This window comes from Rhinoderma darwinii, chromosome 4 (genome assembly GCF_050947455.1).
Source record: "Rhinoderma darwinii isolate aRhiDar2 chromosome 4, aRhiDar2.hap1, whole genome shotgun sequence".
NCBI classification, from domain to species: Eukaryota; Metazoa; Chordata; class Amphibia; order Anura; family Rhinodermatidae; genus Rhinoderma; species Rhinoderma darwinii.
The window spans coordinates 398,400,676-398,415,843 of record NC_134690.1 but is presented as its reverse complement, the minus strand read 5'-3'; the positions used below and the strand labels follow the sequence as shown (position 1 = coordinate 398,415,843).

General features: G+C 39.9%; 1 protein-coding gene across 9 annotated transcripts in view; it reads left to right on the top strand.

The window, feature by feature from the left end:
- CDC42BPA (CDC42 binding protein kinase alpha) overlaps nucleotides 1–15,168 on the top strand; it is a 177,600-nt gene that overhangs the window by 74,827 nt on the left and 87,605 nt on the right. For all 9 annotated transcript variants that reach the window (XR_012883290.1, XM_075863426.1, XM_075863428.1 and 6 more), the window contains exon 5: nucleotides 263–411. Coding sequence is in view for 8 of the 9 variants with exons in the window: in XM_075863426.1 (XP_075719541.1) it covers nucleotides 263–411 (149 nt within the window). In the remaining variant the exon portion in view is untranslated. The remainder of the gene's footprint in view (nucleotides 1–262; nucleotides 412–15,168) is intronic.

Sequence of the window (15,168 nt, the reverse complement as noted above, 5' to 3'; positions counted from 1 at the left end):
GAGGTAATCAATATGGCCACCATTACTGCCCGCGCCCACTTGTTACCCGGCTTTTCCAGACTGCCTACCTGATCACGGTAACGCTAGGCAGCTTGGCCATTCAGGACTCCGGCAAAGCTCTGTAGCCGTGATGGCGGCCACATGAGTTGTCACCCAGCTTTCCCTTTAAACGGATAATTACGTTTTATACAGAAGAAATAGGTGTCGAATTTGGAGAATGATTGATTGATTTCTCATTTATTCTGTCTCCCCTCCCCCGCAGTACCTGGTTATGGATTATTATGTCGGAGGAGACCTCCTCACTCTGCTCAGTAAGTTTGAGGATCGGTTACCGGAGGACATGGCGCGATTCTACTTGGCCGAAATGGTCATGGCCATCGACTCGGTCCACCAGCTTCACTATGTCCACAGGTAAGGAGCGCTTCATATGGACCTAATGTCTTCCAGGCTGTCACATGGGTAGGAACATAAAGGAGACCATCAGAAGGATATCAGACGTGACCCTTTAGGCCCCGCGCACATAATCGTATTTTTCATCCATCCGTAAATACGGATCCGTAGTAATTCATAGTCATCCGTAAATCATCCACATATATACGGAAGGGTGTCCGTAAATACGGCCTGTGATACATCCGTATTTACGGATCCACTAAAAAACGGAGGAATCTGGGGTAATCCCCTGGCGTCACATATGCACATTCGTAGCCGTCCGTAGTTACGGAAGCGCACAAAGACTTCTATGGAGAGTCCGTGCCGTAAGTACGGACAAAAAAAAGGACGCGTTCTATCGTTTTTACTTGGACGAAAAGATTTTAATCCCTCAAATCAGTAGCAGATATATATATATATTATTGTCATTCCACAGTTTGTCTGCATATAATGTTGAGTGCTTTGTATATTATTTACTGACTAAGGCCTCATGCACACGACCGTAAAAACTCCCGTTATTACGGGTCGTAATTACGACCCGTAATAACGGGCTCATAGACTTCTATTGGCGACGGGTGCCTTCCCGTTTTCTCACGGGAAGGTGCCCGTGCCGTTGAAAAAGATAGAACATGTCCTATTTCAGGCCGTAATAACGGCACGGGCAGCCCATAGAAGTCTATGGAGCTCTCGTAATGACTGGTGGCTACATGTGTGCACCCGTCATTACGGCAGCGTTGCTAAGCGACGTCAGTAAATAGTCACTGTCCAGGGAGCTGAAAGAGTTAACTGATCGGCAGTAACTCTTTCAGCACCCTGGACAGTGACTACCGATCAGTATAAACCTGTAAAAAATAAAAGACTTTCATACTTACCGACAACTTCCTGCTTCCTCCAGTCCGGTCTCCCGCCCGTTGCCTTGGTGACGCGTCCCTCTCGACATCCGGCCCGACGTCCTGGATGACGTTTCAGGCCATGTGATCGCTGCAGCCAATCACAGGTCAATCACAGGCTGCAGCGGTCACATGGACTGCCGCGTCATCCAGGGATGTCGGGCTGGATGTGAAGAGAGGGACGCGTCACCAAGACAACGGCGGGTAAGTAGGAATTTCTTTAACTTTTATTACAGAAAAGGCTGTCCCTTCTCTCTATCCTGCACTGATAGAGAGAAGGGCTGCCGATTACTGCAGTGCTATTTTGCCGCCAAAAACGTGCCCGTAAATACGGGTGGAATACGGGTGACACCGGACCCATATTTACGAGCACGGGTTCGTAAATACTGGTGCAAAACGGGTGGAATACGTGTGACACCGGACCCGTATTTACGCCAGTATTTACGGGTGGGAAAAAATACGGTCGTGTGCATGAGGCCTGATGGTGTTTTCTCCTCCATTTACATCTAAAGCTGCTTAAGGCCTAGTTTACACAGAGTTTTTTGCAAGCAGAAAAAAAAAATCTGATTTTGACCTGACTGCACTTTTTTGCCGTGGTTTTTGCAGCGGTTTTTGGCCTGCAGCCATTGAGGATCGTGGGCGAAACACGTTCGGAAACGATCGCCGCAGGTTTTTTCCTCCTCCTATTGATTTCAGTGGGAGATCAGAGGCGGAACCGCGGCAAGAAAAGAAATGCCGCTTTTTTTTCCCTCCGAGCAGCTCAAAGCCGCCCGGGAAAAAGAAGCCAATGCTTCCCATTGAAATCAATGGGGTGGGGGGGGGCGATTTCAGACGTTTTATGGCGCTGGTTCCAACGCGGTTTCCGCTTCAGAATCAGCGCCAAAAAACTCTGTGTGAACTAGGCCTTCGAATTCTGCTGGTTTCCTGGAACCAGAGAGTAGTGCATTGTGGGGTAATCACATGACTTGAACCTCAGCTTTTAGGTCACATGTCTGACAGCAGGGTAAAACTCAAATGCTGTCTGTTACCAAGAGCAACCAGCACAATTTTGAAAGCAGCTGTGTATATATATATATATGAATGGAGAGGGCAGCATAAAATTCTAAAAAGAAAAGATGCAGATATAAAATGCTGATAAAATAAAGTTTCAGGCCTTAAATCCCAATATATTTTTTATATAGGGGTCCAGTCACCTGGACAAGGGGTACAGTCCTTTTACGTTCTCGCTGTGAGTGTGATGATGTCACCCCACACCAGAGCGATTGAATGGCATATGTAGTGAGGATATGATATAGATCTATAGGTAGGACTATATTCTATGTGTTACTGTATGTTCTCTTGGTAGCCCGGTGCCGCCGGACATTCGTTCTCCTTTGAATGACTTCTCAACTTGGCTCCTATTGGATTATTGAGAAATTTTGGCCTCTCGTGTCCCTTTATTCAACACATTTCCCAGATGGTTCCCCCACACGGCTCTCAATCCACAGACTCCAGACACGGAGTATATGAAATGATGTGGTTGTTCCGCTCGCACATTTTTTACGATCGGCTTTATCCTGGATGGCAGCGAACAATCTTTGGAGGATACTCAGGGGCCGTATGGAATTGTAATTATTTGTTATATGAAGATGAATTCTCTGCTTCTCAGCTGTAAAAAATGTAATAAAAAATGTTATACAAGAGCTATAATATAAGAATGGAAGATGTATAAGACTTACATGAACGCTTACACTGAATGAGCGGTAATGGTTGCTACCTCTTTTCCACCCTAACACCCAGAGATCTTCCCTCTAGCGTTAATGGGTTGTCTGCTTTTATTTTTGTTAGAAGATTTCCCCGAAAATGAGCTAATCACAAGTTCTCCCCCACAGCGATCACCTGTGATCTATGGAGAACCTCGGAGCAGGTGTTCAATTTCCCTGCAGTGCCACCAAAGGGGAAATGCGGCATTACATAGTTACAATTCAAATCAATGGGTTTTCCATGTAATTCATAGATGTGTCGGGTCCTCCCAATAGAGAGACGCTCTTCGTAGCTGCTGTATGCTTTGGCTCTCTCTGGATAAGGGTCTTTTTCAAATGGGGCACAGCCCTCTATTAAGTAAATATTCACTTATAAGGTATTCAAAATATTTAACCAGGTGACCCCTTTAACAAAACTATTTCACCATTTGTTTCTTTGTGGAAGAAGTTAAGTGACAACTTTTCTAAAAATGTGAACCTAGATTCATAGTGATGACTCAGCAGAGGAACTTCAACCTTATGGATTTATCAAACAAATATTTATTTTATTTGGACACAGGTCTGCCCAAACTCCCCCCCCCCCCGGAGAGAGAATGTTGTCTCAGTGGAGTTCCCCTTTAAGTTTGTTATGTGTTCTAGATTCATTGCGCTCAGTATAGTTGGGTCACAGGTAGATTGTCCCACCACGGCCCCAGGGTACAAGTGACGGAACGTTGTGATATTACCATCTACACTTATGTGGAGAAAATATGTCATTTCTGTTGTTTGCACAAGTTCCTGATCCTTTTGCATACATTTTATATTTCTACTGTAGGGTTAGTACTTGGTAAACATTTGCACAGCGCCCAGTGTGGTCTCAATTTCATTGTCATGTGGATTTTCCCGCTTCAGATCTACAGTAATGCCCCATGTGTGAGACGCTCGCCTCTCGCGGAGCACTCAAGTCACATGTCCCCAAGGAGTCCTCTCCGTTCTCAGTATTTTGAATATCCCTTTTATGTTAGACCACACGCCAGTTCTTTGCCAGTCTGGTGTCTCCACTTTCTGGTCCTGTCTTTTTGCTGAATCTTCCTATTCATTTGGAGAATGCAACATTTCCTTAAAATTAAAGCATTCAGGGCCTGACCTGTGTCTCTGGAGGCTTCTGGGCATTAATCTGTTGGGGGAAGGAGGGGCACATCCCCTTCCCCTTTTCTTGAAACTTGGGAAAATCAGGATGTAAATTTAACATTATTCATAACAACATACAGTTCAACTATAATATTGTCCCCTACATACAAGAATATATCTACTATAATACTGCTCCTATATACAAGAATATAACTACTATAATACTGCCCCCTATATACAAGAATATAACTACTATAATACTGCCCCCTATATACAAGAATATAACTACTATAATACTGCCTCCTATATACAAGAATATAACTACTATAATAATGCTCCTATATACAAGAATATAACTACTATAATACTGCCCCCTATATACAAGAATATAACTACTATAATACTGCCCCTATATACAAGAATATAACTACTATAATACTGCTCCCTATATACAAGAATATAACTACTATAATACTGCCCCCTTTATACAAGAATATAACTACTATAATACTGCCCCCTATATACAAGAATATAACTACTATAATACTGCCCCTATATACAAGAATATAACTACTATAATACTACACCCTATATAAAAGAATATAACTACTATAATACTGCTCCCTATATACAAGAATATAACTACTATAATACTGCCCCCTATATACAAGAATATAACTACTATCATACTGCCCCCTATATACAAGAATATATCTACTATAATACTGCTCCTATATACAAGAATATATCTACTATAATACTGCCCCCTATATACAAGAATATAACTACTATAATACTGCTCCTATATACAAGAATATATCTACTATAATACTGCTCCTATATACAAGAATATAACGACTATAATACTGCCCCTATATACAAGAATATAACTACTATAATACTGCTCCTATATACAAGAATATAACTACTATAATACTGCCCCTATATACAAGAATATAACTACTATAATACTGTTCCTATATAGAAGAATATAACTACTATAATACTGCTCCTATATACAAGAATATATCTACTATAATACTGCTCCTATATACAAGAATATAACTACTATAATACTGCTCCTATATACAAGACTATAACTTCTATAATACTGCCCCCTATATACAAGAACATAACTACTATAATACTGCCTCCTATATACAAGAATATAAATACAATAATACTGCCCCCTATATACAAGAATATAACTACTATAATACTGCTCCTATATACAAGACTATAACTACTATAATACTGCTCCTATATACAAGACTATAACTTCTATAATACTGCCCCTATATACAAGAATATAAATACTATGATACTGCTCCTATATACAAGAATATAACTACTATAATCCTGCTCCCTATATACAAGAATATAACTACTATAATACTGCCTCTATATACAAGAATATAACTACTATAATACTGCCCCCTATATACAAGAATATAACTACTATAATACTGCCCCCTATATACAAGAATATAACTACTATAATACTGCCCCCTATATACAATAATATAACTACTATAATACTGCCCTTATATACAAGAATATAACTACTATAATACTGCCTCTATATACAAGAATATAACTACTATAATACTGCCCCCTATATACAAGAATATAACTACTATAATACTGCCCCCTATATACAAGAATATAACTACTATAATACTGCCCCCTATATACAAGAATATAACTACTATAATACTGCCCCTATATACAAGAATATAACTACTATAATACTGCCCCCTATATACAAGAATATAACTACTATAATACTGCTCCTATATACAAGAAAATAACTACTATAATACTGCTCCTATATACAAGAATATAACTACTATAATACTGCTCCTATATACAAGAATATAACTACTATAATACTGCTCCCTGTATACAAGAATATAACTACTATAATACTGCCCCTATATACAAGAATATAACTACTATAATACTGCCCCTATATACAAGAATATAAATACTATAATACTACCCCTATATACAAGAATATAACTACTATAATACTGCTCCTATATACAAGAATATAACTACTATAATACTGCCCCTATGTACAAGAATATAACTACTATAATACTGCCTCCTATATACAAGAATATAACTACTATAATACTGCCTCTTATATACAAGAATATAAATACTATAATACTGCCCCTATATACAAGAATATAACTACTATAATACTGCCCCTATATACAAGAATATAACTACTATAATACTGCTCCTATATACAAGAATATAACTACTATAATACTGCTCCTATATACAAGAATATAACTACTATAATACTGCTCCCTATATACAAGAATATAACTACTATAATACTGCCCCCTATGTACAAGAATATAACTACTATAATACTGCTCCTATATACAAGAATATAACTACTATAATACTGCCCCCTATATACAAGAATATAACTACTATAATACCGCTCCTATATACAAGAATATAACTACTATAATACTGCCCCCTATATACAAGAATATAACGAATATAATATTGCTCCTATACATACAAGAATATAACTACTATAATACTGCCCCTATATACAAGAATATAACTACTATAATACTGCCTCTTATATACAAGAATATAAATACTATAATACTGCCCCTATATACAAGAATATAACTACTATAATACTGCCCCTATATACAAGAATATAACTACTATAATACTGCTCCTATATACAAGAATATAACTACTATAATACTGCTCCTATATACAAGAATATAACTACTATAATACTGCCCCTATATACAAGAATATATCTACTATAATACTGCTCCTATATACAAGAATATAACTACTATAATACTGCCCCTATATACAAGAATATAACTACTATAATACTGCCCCTATATACAAGAATATAACTACTATAATACTGCCCCCTATATACAAGAATATAACTACTATAATACTGCTCCTATATACAAGAATATAACTACTATAATACTGCCCCCCTATATACAAGAATATAACTACTATAATACTGCTCCCTATATACAAGAATATAACTACTATAATACTCCTATATACAAGAATATAACTACTATAATACTGCCCCTATATACAAGAATATAGCTACTATAATACTGCCCCTATATACAAGAATATAACTACTATAATACTGCCTCCTATATACAAGAATATAACTACTATAATACTGCTCCTATATACAAGAATATAACTACTATAATACTGCCCCCCTATATACAAGAATATAACTACTATAATACTGCCTCTATATACAAGAATATAACTACTATAATACTGCTCCCTATATACAAGAATATAACTACTATAATACTGCCCCCTATATACAAGAATATAACTACTATAATACTGCCCCTATATACAAGAATATAACTACTATAATACTGCTCCCTATATACAAGAATATAACTACTAAAATACTGCTCCTATATACAAGAATATAACTACTATAATACTGCCCCTATATACAAGAATATAGCTACTATAATACTGCCCCTATATACAAGAATATAACTACTATAATACTGCCCCCTATATACAAGAATATAACTACTATAATACTGCTCCTATATACAAGAATATAACTACTATAATACTGCCCCTATATACAAGAATATAACTACTATAATACTGTCCCCTATATACAAGAATATAACTACTATAATACTGCTCCTATATACAAGAATATAACTACTATAATACTGCCCCCCTATATACAAGAATATAACTACTATAATACTGCTCCCTATATACAAGAATATAACTACTATAATACTGCTCCTATATACAAGAATATAACTACTATAATACTGCCCCTATATACAAGAATATAGCTACTATAATACTGCCCCTATATACAAGAATATAACTACTATAATACTGCCCCCTATATACAAGAATATAACTACTATAATACTGCTCCCTATATACAAGAATATAACTACTATAATACTGCCCCTATATACAAGAATATAACTACTATAATACTGCCCCCCTATATACAAGAATATAACTACTATAATACTGCCCCCCTATATACAAGAATATAACTACTATAATACTGCTCCTATATACAAGAATATAACTACTATAATACTGCTCCTATATACAAGAATATAACTACTATAATACTGGCCCTATATACAAGAATATAACTACTATAATACTGCCCCCTATATACAAGAATATAACTACTATAATACTCCTATATACAAGAATATAATTACTATAATACTGCCTATATATACAAGAATATAGCTACTATAATACTGCCTCCTATATACAAGAATATAACTACTATAATACTGCCCCCTATATACAGGAATATAACTACTATAATACTGCTCCTATATACAAGAATATAACTACTATAATACTGCTCCTATATACAAGATTATAACTACTATAATACTGCCCCCTGTATACAAGAATATAACTACTATAATACTGCGTCTATATACAAGAATATAACTACTATAATACTGCCCCCTATATACAAGAATATAACTACTATAATACTGCCTCCTATATACAAGAATATAACTACTATAATACTGCCCCCTATATACAAGAATATAACTACTATAATACTGCCTCCTATATACAAGAATATAACTACTATAATACTGCCCCTATATACAAGAATATAACTACTATAATACTGCCCCCTATATACAAGAATATAACTACTATAATACTGCTCCTATATACAAGAATATAACTACTATAATACTGCTCCTATATACAAGAATATAACTACTATAATACTGCTCCTATATACAAGATTCATTATGTGGAGATATTATACAAACAAACTTAAAATCTGTCTGCCCAGTCTTTGTAATGTTTGTGACCTTTCTCTATTTTAGTTAGTTTTTCGTACGCTTTGTGCTGGGAAAGTAAGCGTCGGTTTTACATGTATTTGCTGCTTTAAAATAATCAGAATATGTTTATTTTGCCTAAAAATGTAATTTTCATTTGTGGTAAAACCACAGAAAAAAATTAAAAGAATAATTGAGTGGATTACATTGACTGTGTTATCCGGAGGAAAATCGACTTTGTCTTGATGAATATTAATAATGTTTTGAATGTTGTAAAGCTTCTTTTTGCTCGCAGAAATCAGGGACCGTTTTCATTAGATCTATTGCCCCTTTTATAATTCGGTTCCCTTATAACCCCCTTCCCCACCGGCTGGTGCCATCTTGGCGGTAATTGCGTGTTTCCGACCATTAAGGATTTTACAGTTGCTAAATTCAGGAGCATTATGTCAGCCATTTTATTAGATTCCAGGATTTATTTTTTATTAACTAAACCCTTTTTTGTTAATTAACATTTTTGACTCCTCATTTTTTCCATCCTCTGTAGTTTTATTGTTCGGTCTCCTCTCTAGTTGTGCCGGAGCGCAGGGTATTCCTAAAATCAGAATATAAAAGAGAACATATAAATAGTGCAAGGGGAAAAGAAAGCTGTTGTCCATAGCAACCAATCAGAGTCTTCGATCTTATATCTCAGAAACTGAAAGCTGCATTGTGATAGGTTTCTCTAGGTAAGTGGTCCAATCAGATTGCTGCTTTTATTTTTCTAGAGTGGTTCTAAGTAATGAAAGCTGGAACCTGATTGGTTGCTATGGGCAAGTCTTGAAATCTGGTTGCTATTTTCATTTTTCAAAGTCCTCTAAGAAATGGAAAATAAATGGTTGCTATGGGCAACTGCTGTTATTTTTCTCTGCGCTAGTTTTTGTGAATCTGCCCTAAAAATTAGGCCACTGGCTATGGTAAATATACTATAAATGTTTGCTCAGGGCCAGTTCACACTGCTGGTAACATAACGTGCGCGATTTTAGTTATATGGAACGTGGGTCGTCCTGCCCCCATCCCAGCAGCCGCCAGGTCTAGGTGGTGAATGAACGGAGAGGTTGCCGCACATGCGCCCTGCTCTCTCCATTTGATTCTATGGGAGTTCCAGAAACAGCCAAGCAAGCATGCCGGACCCCCTGAAGACACATAGGAGGCATCATGGCTTCCTTTTGTAGGCCGGCCATACACTTTAGACATTCCGCCCGACGCTCGACTTGAGGGAACGTGCATGTAGAAACTTATGTACGTGCAAACGAAAGGATCGGCATGTTGAAGTTCAACAGCCCGATCCTTCTCTCCTCCGACATCTGTCGCAATTATGCTACGTGTGAACAGAGCCAAATTGTTACATACAGTAAGGGCATGCCCCCACGTGGCGGATTTCCTCCGCAACTGTCCGCATCAATGCCGCACAGAATCTGCGTTGCAGATTCTGCGGCAGATCTGCCCAAAATGTGCAGTAAATTGATGCGGACTAGCTGCTGCGGACTGCGGGAAAAGTACTTCCCTTCTCCCTATCAGTGCAGGATAGAGAGAAGGGACAGCACTTTCCCTAGTGAAAGTAAACGAATTTCATACTTACCGGCCGTTGTCTTGGTGACGCGTCCCTCTTTCGGCATCCAGCCCGACCTCCCTGGATGACGCGCCAGTCCATGTGACCGCTGCAGCCTGTGCTTGGCCTGTGATTGGCTGCAGCCGTCACTTACACTGAAACGTCATCCTGGGAGGCCGGACTGGAGACAGAAGCAGGGAGTTCTCTGTAAGTATGAACTTATATTTTTTGACAGGTTGCTGTATATTGGGATCGGTAGTCACTGTCCCGGGTGCAGAAACAGTTACTGCCGATCGCTTAACTCTTTCAGCACCCTGGACAGTGATTATTTACTGACGTCTCCTAGCAACGCTCCCGTCATTACGGGAGCCCCATTGACTTCCTCAGTCTGGCTGTAGACCTAGAAATACATAGGTCCAGCCAGAATGAAGAAATGTCAAGGCAAAAAGCAAGACGCATCCGCAGCACACATAACATGTGCATGACAGCTGCGGACTTCATTGCGGAACTTAGAATCTCCATTGAAGTCAATGGAAAACTTCCGCCATGAGTCCGCAACCAGTCCGCCACTGGTCCGCAACAGACAGAGCATGCTGCGGACACCAAATTCCGCTCCGCAGCCTATGCTCCGCAGCGGAATTTTCAGCCTCGTCTAAACGAACACTGCTAAATAGAAGTGGAAGTCAATGGAGAAACGGCTCCGCTGCGGATTAACGCTGCGGAGTGTCCGCAGCGGAATTCAAGTGCAAATCCGCTACGTGGGGCTTTAGCCTAAGGCCTTGTTCACACTGCGGTCTTTTTTTTTTTTACGCGTTTTTGCGCCAAAAAAGGTCTCAAAAATGCATCATTTAAGCTTCCTATTGACATCAATGAGAGAGCGCATTGTAGTGCATTTTTACGCGCGCGTGTTTGTAAACCGCGTCGTGTAAAACAAAAGAAGCGTCGGGTCAATTCTTGGCACGTAAAGCGCGCAGAAGACGCGCCTAATTCCCATAATCAATGGGAGTTCTAATTGCGCGCCCAAAAAACTCTCCGAAAATGCGGCAAAAAAACGTCTTTTTGTTTTTTGGAGCGCCGTGTGAACAAGGCCTTAGACAAAGGATAATAGAAGGAGAAGGGTTGTCCCACAGCACAGAGTATTTCAGGTGGATGGGAGGGGCAGGTTCATAATGTGAGAAGGTGAAGTTAAATAGGGACAAGAGAGAGTTATATAATGGAAAGAGCAGGGTCCCCATTAGCACAGAGTATTTCAGGAGAGGAGTGTGCTGATCTTGTGAGAGGTTATAGACTGAAAAAGATGTCGTTGAAGGAACAGGGTCCCCCACCAGCACAGAGTATTTTAGGAAAGGGGTATGCCATTCTTATGGGAGGCATTGACCTGTCCGCTTGTGTGGTGATGTTAGGGAGGACTATCCTAAACCATGAGCTTTTTATATAATAGGATTACAGCCGCTCTTGTCTCGTCTCCTGCGGTGACCCTCGCGTCGTCGTCCCCTCCTTATGTTCTGTAACTACTGGGAAAGCTGAGTGACAACTAATATGGTCAAGAGTAGTTGTTACCCAGCTTTCTTAGAGCCCTGAGCAGCATATCTGCTTAATTAGTCAGCGATGTATATAAAAGGGGATTTCTCACCCCCTAACTATGCAGATTTGCCATTCAGGACTTTAGGAAAGCTGGGTGAGAACAACATTAGGAGCTTTAATTGCGGCCATATAGCTGGTCACCCAGCTTTCCCAACAACTGATCTAATTAATGAACAGAAAGTTACAAGAGGACGACTCAAGATGTTAGGAGTAAATGGTCTTCTGTATGTAACGGAAGGCATTGTCCGTGCAGCTCTGAGTGCTTTACAGAGTCAGGTAACTGCCCCCCGAGCAACAGCTGAAAATACTTCAGATTCCGCCGCAGCCTTTTCTTTAAAAACGTTGTGACAGATGGCATCAACAGATGGCCCCCGACATTCCTGAGGAGCTTAGGAGTGTCGCTCCTTTAACGGGCAGTAATGCGCCGGCGTGCCAGAGCGCTCCTTAAAGCCTTTTACGTGAATTAGCCGGCCTGGTAGCGGTCTCTTTAGTTTTTAATCTTTGGCCGGCAGCCATGAAGCTGTGCTGCGGGCGATAAGCCGGTCTGTGGACTCTGATAGTGCCAATCGCCTCTTATAGCTGCCAGTCCCGCTCTGTATCCGGACTAATTCTGCCCGTCACTGCAGGGCGGCAGACAGCGACCTTCTTTTCTCCTCTGTTTCCCTTGTTCTGTTTGAGACCCAATGAAAGAAACTTCTAGATTCTAGAAAATCACCTGGAAGTCGTCTTCATGAAATCCTTGTTCTTGATCCTCTTCACGCTACTATGGCCACCATCAGGACATGTTCACACGCAGTGAGCAAAAGCGTCTGAAAATACGGAGCTGTTTTCGCCTGAAAACGGCTCCGGAATTTCAGACGTATTTGCCGTTATCGTGTGCACATACCCTAAGGCTATGTTCACACGCAGTAGCAAAATACGTCTGAAAATACGGAGCTGTTTTCAGGCGAAAACAGCTCCTGATTTTCAGACGTTTTTGTAACTACACACGTTTTTCGCGGCGTCTTTTACGGACGTTATTGGAGCTGTTTTTCAATGGCGTCAATGAGAAACGGCTCCAAAAACGTCCCAAGAAGTGAAATGCACTTCTTTTTCGCGGGCGTCTTTTTAGGCGCCGTATTTTGACAGCGACGCGTAAAATTACACCTCGTGGGAACAGAGCATCTTGAAAGCAATGGGCAGATGTTTGTAGGTGTAATGGAGCCGTTTTTCAGGCGTAATTCGAGGCGTAAAACGCCCTAATTACGTCTGAAAACAGTGCGTGTGAACATACCCTCACAGTGACCACAGGTGCTGTCACCCACCTTTTCCTTGGTCCTGAATGGCATATAAAGCTGGTGTCCTATGTAAAGTGACATGTTGTCGTTTTGCGCTCCTTCTGCTCTGCCTGTGTAAGTGTCAGTGATTTTTCTAGTTTGGGGATTCTGTTCATGAACCAGGAGGCTCAGGTTGAACAAAATTACATAGTGGAGTATTGTTGTGTTAGCTTTCTTTTTGGGCATATGGTCACACATGATAAGGGTCGATCATATGTCAGTCTTTACTGCATTCTGGCATTCAATTCATAAACCAGGAAACTGGAGCAATGTTATAATATCAACCACAGCGCACTGGGACTGACAATACCGTTTTGTAGATCACAAGCAAAATGTAATGGAAATACTTATTCTTTTAGATTGCAGAAAAAATGAAGGTCATGAAGACCTCTTATGGGGTCACTTTTGGAATTCTTCATAAAAAATTTGTGCATCGTTCCCTGAACAGTCACATGAACTTCACTCAACCTCTTTTTCTATCCACATGTCCTAGTTTCTTTTTCCACGTCTGGGACCTCCACCTTTCAGGGGATCGGGGGTCCTCCTAACCCTATTCAACAAGTTAAGGAGGCCGGCGGCAGCTGCAAACAGCCTTTTTTTTCCCCCATATGCCCTATTAGGACATCATAAGGGGGGGGTCTCACTTTGGCCGACCCACCTAAATGGCCGTCATGTATTAGTCATTTCCCTGCATTGAATACTGCATGGTTGCCCTTCGATTTCCCCCCTGCGATAAAATCTAATTTCCAGGGGTTTTGAATCCTAGATTCTCATCATTTAGCTGATCTCCGCCCCAGCTTCAAGAAAGCGTTGTCATGGTGAAAGTAGACATTGTCAGCTACTATTGATCTATCATGTAGTCACACAGTCACTCAAGCCTCCTATAAATGCACAGACCCTGTTCTCTCTTCTGTTACATGTGGTTTCTTCTGGTAGGTTTTAGGCTGAATTTAATGCATTGGCCTCAACATGGATTTTTATAGTAATTACTAAAGATCTGTTTAGATCTAGGCCTGTAGAGTAGTTCAGTCGTGACATCAGTGAGGGAGGAAGTAGCTAACTTCTCGTCATACTTAGGTTGTGAGATCTAACTTGATCGTGGTAGAAGTTTCCTCTTGTAATGAGTGTTGTTGGATAAGAATATGGATGGACACACACAAAATGCTTTTTTCCTTCCATCCCTGGACTTACAAATAACCTCATAAGCCGCTTCTTTCCCGTGTCATTGGCGCTTAATGTCCGGCTGGCTCTACCCCGCGGCTATAAATATTCTGTTTTCTTAGGCACACAGTCAGAATTTTGATTTCCATGCTGTCTGCTGGGAGCAGCGACATGTTCCATCCCTGGAATCACAGCGTCAGGGTCTGCCGCCCAGCCGAAATCTTTACCAGAGATCACATCCTCTTCTATGTTGGAATTTCGTTAATTTATAGAAAGGATTGCCCTTTTATCTCATGGTTCCCATAGTAAAGGGATATAATGCAGATTCTTTTTAAGTCATTTAAAGGGAACCACTCCCATTTTCACGAACAAAGCGAGAGATGCACGTGTGAGATCCTGCAATAGTTACTCTGCAGTCGAGAGGCCCGAGTAGCGATCTGTTTCTAGATCCACACCTCACATTGGTGAATCCATTCATTACATTATATAGGAGTAAAC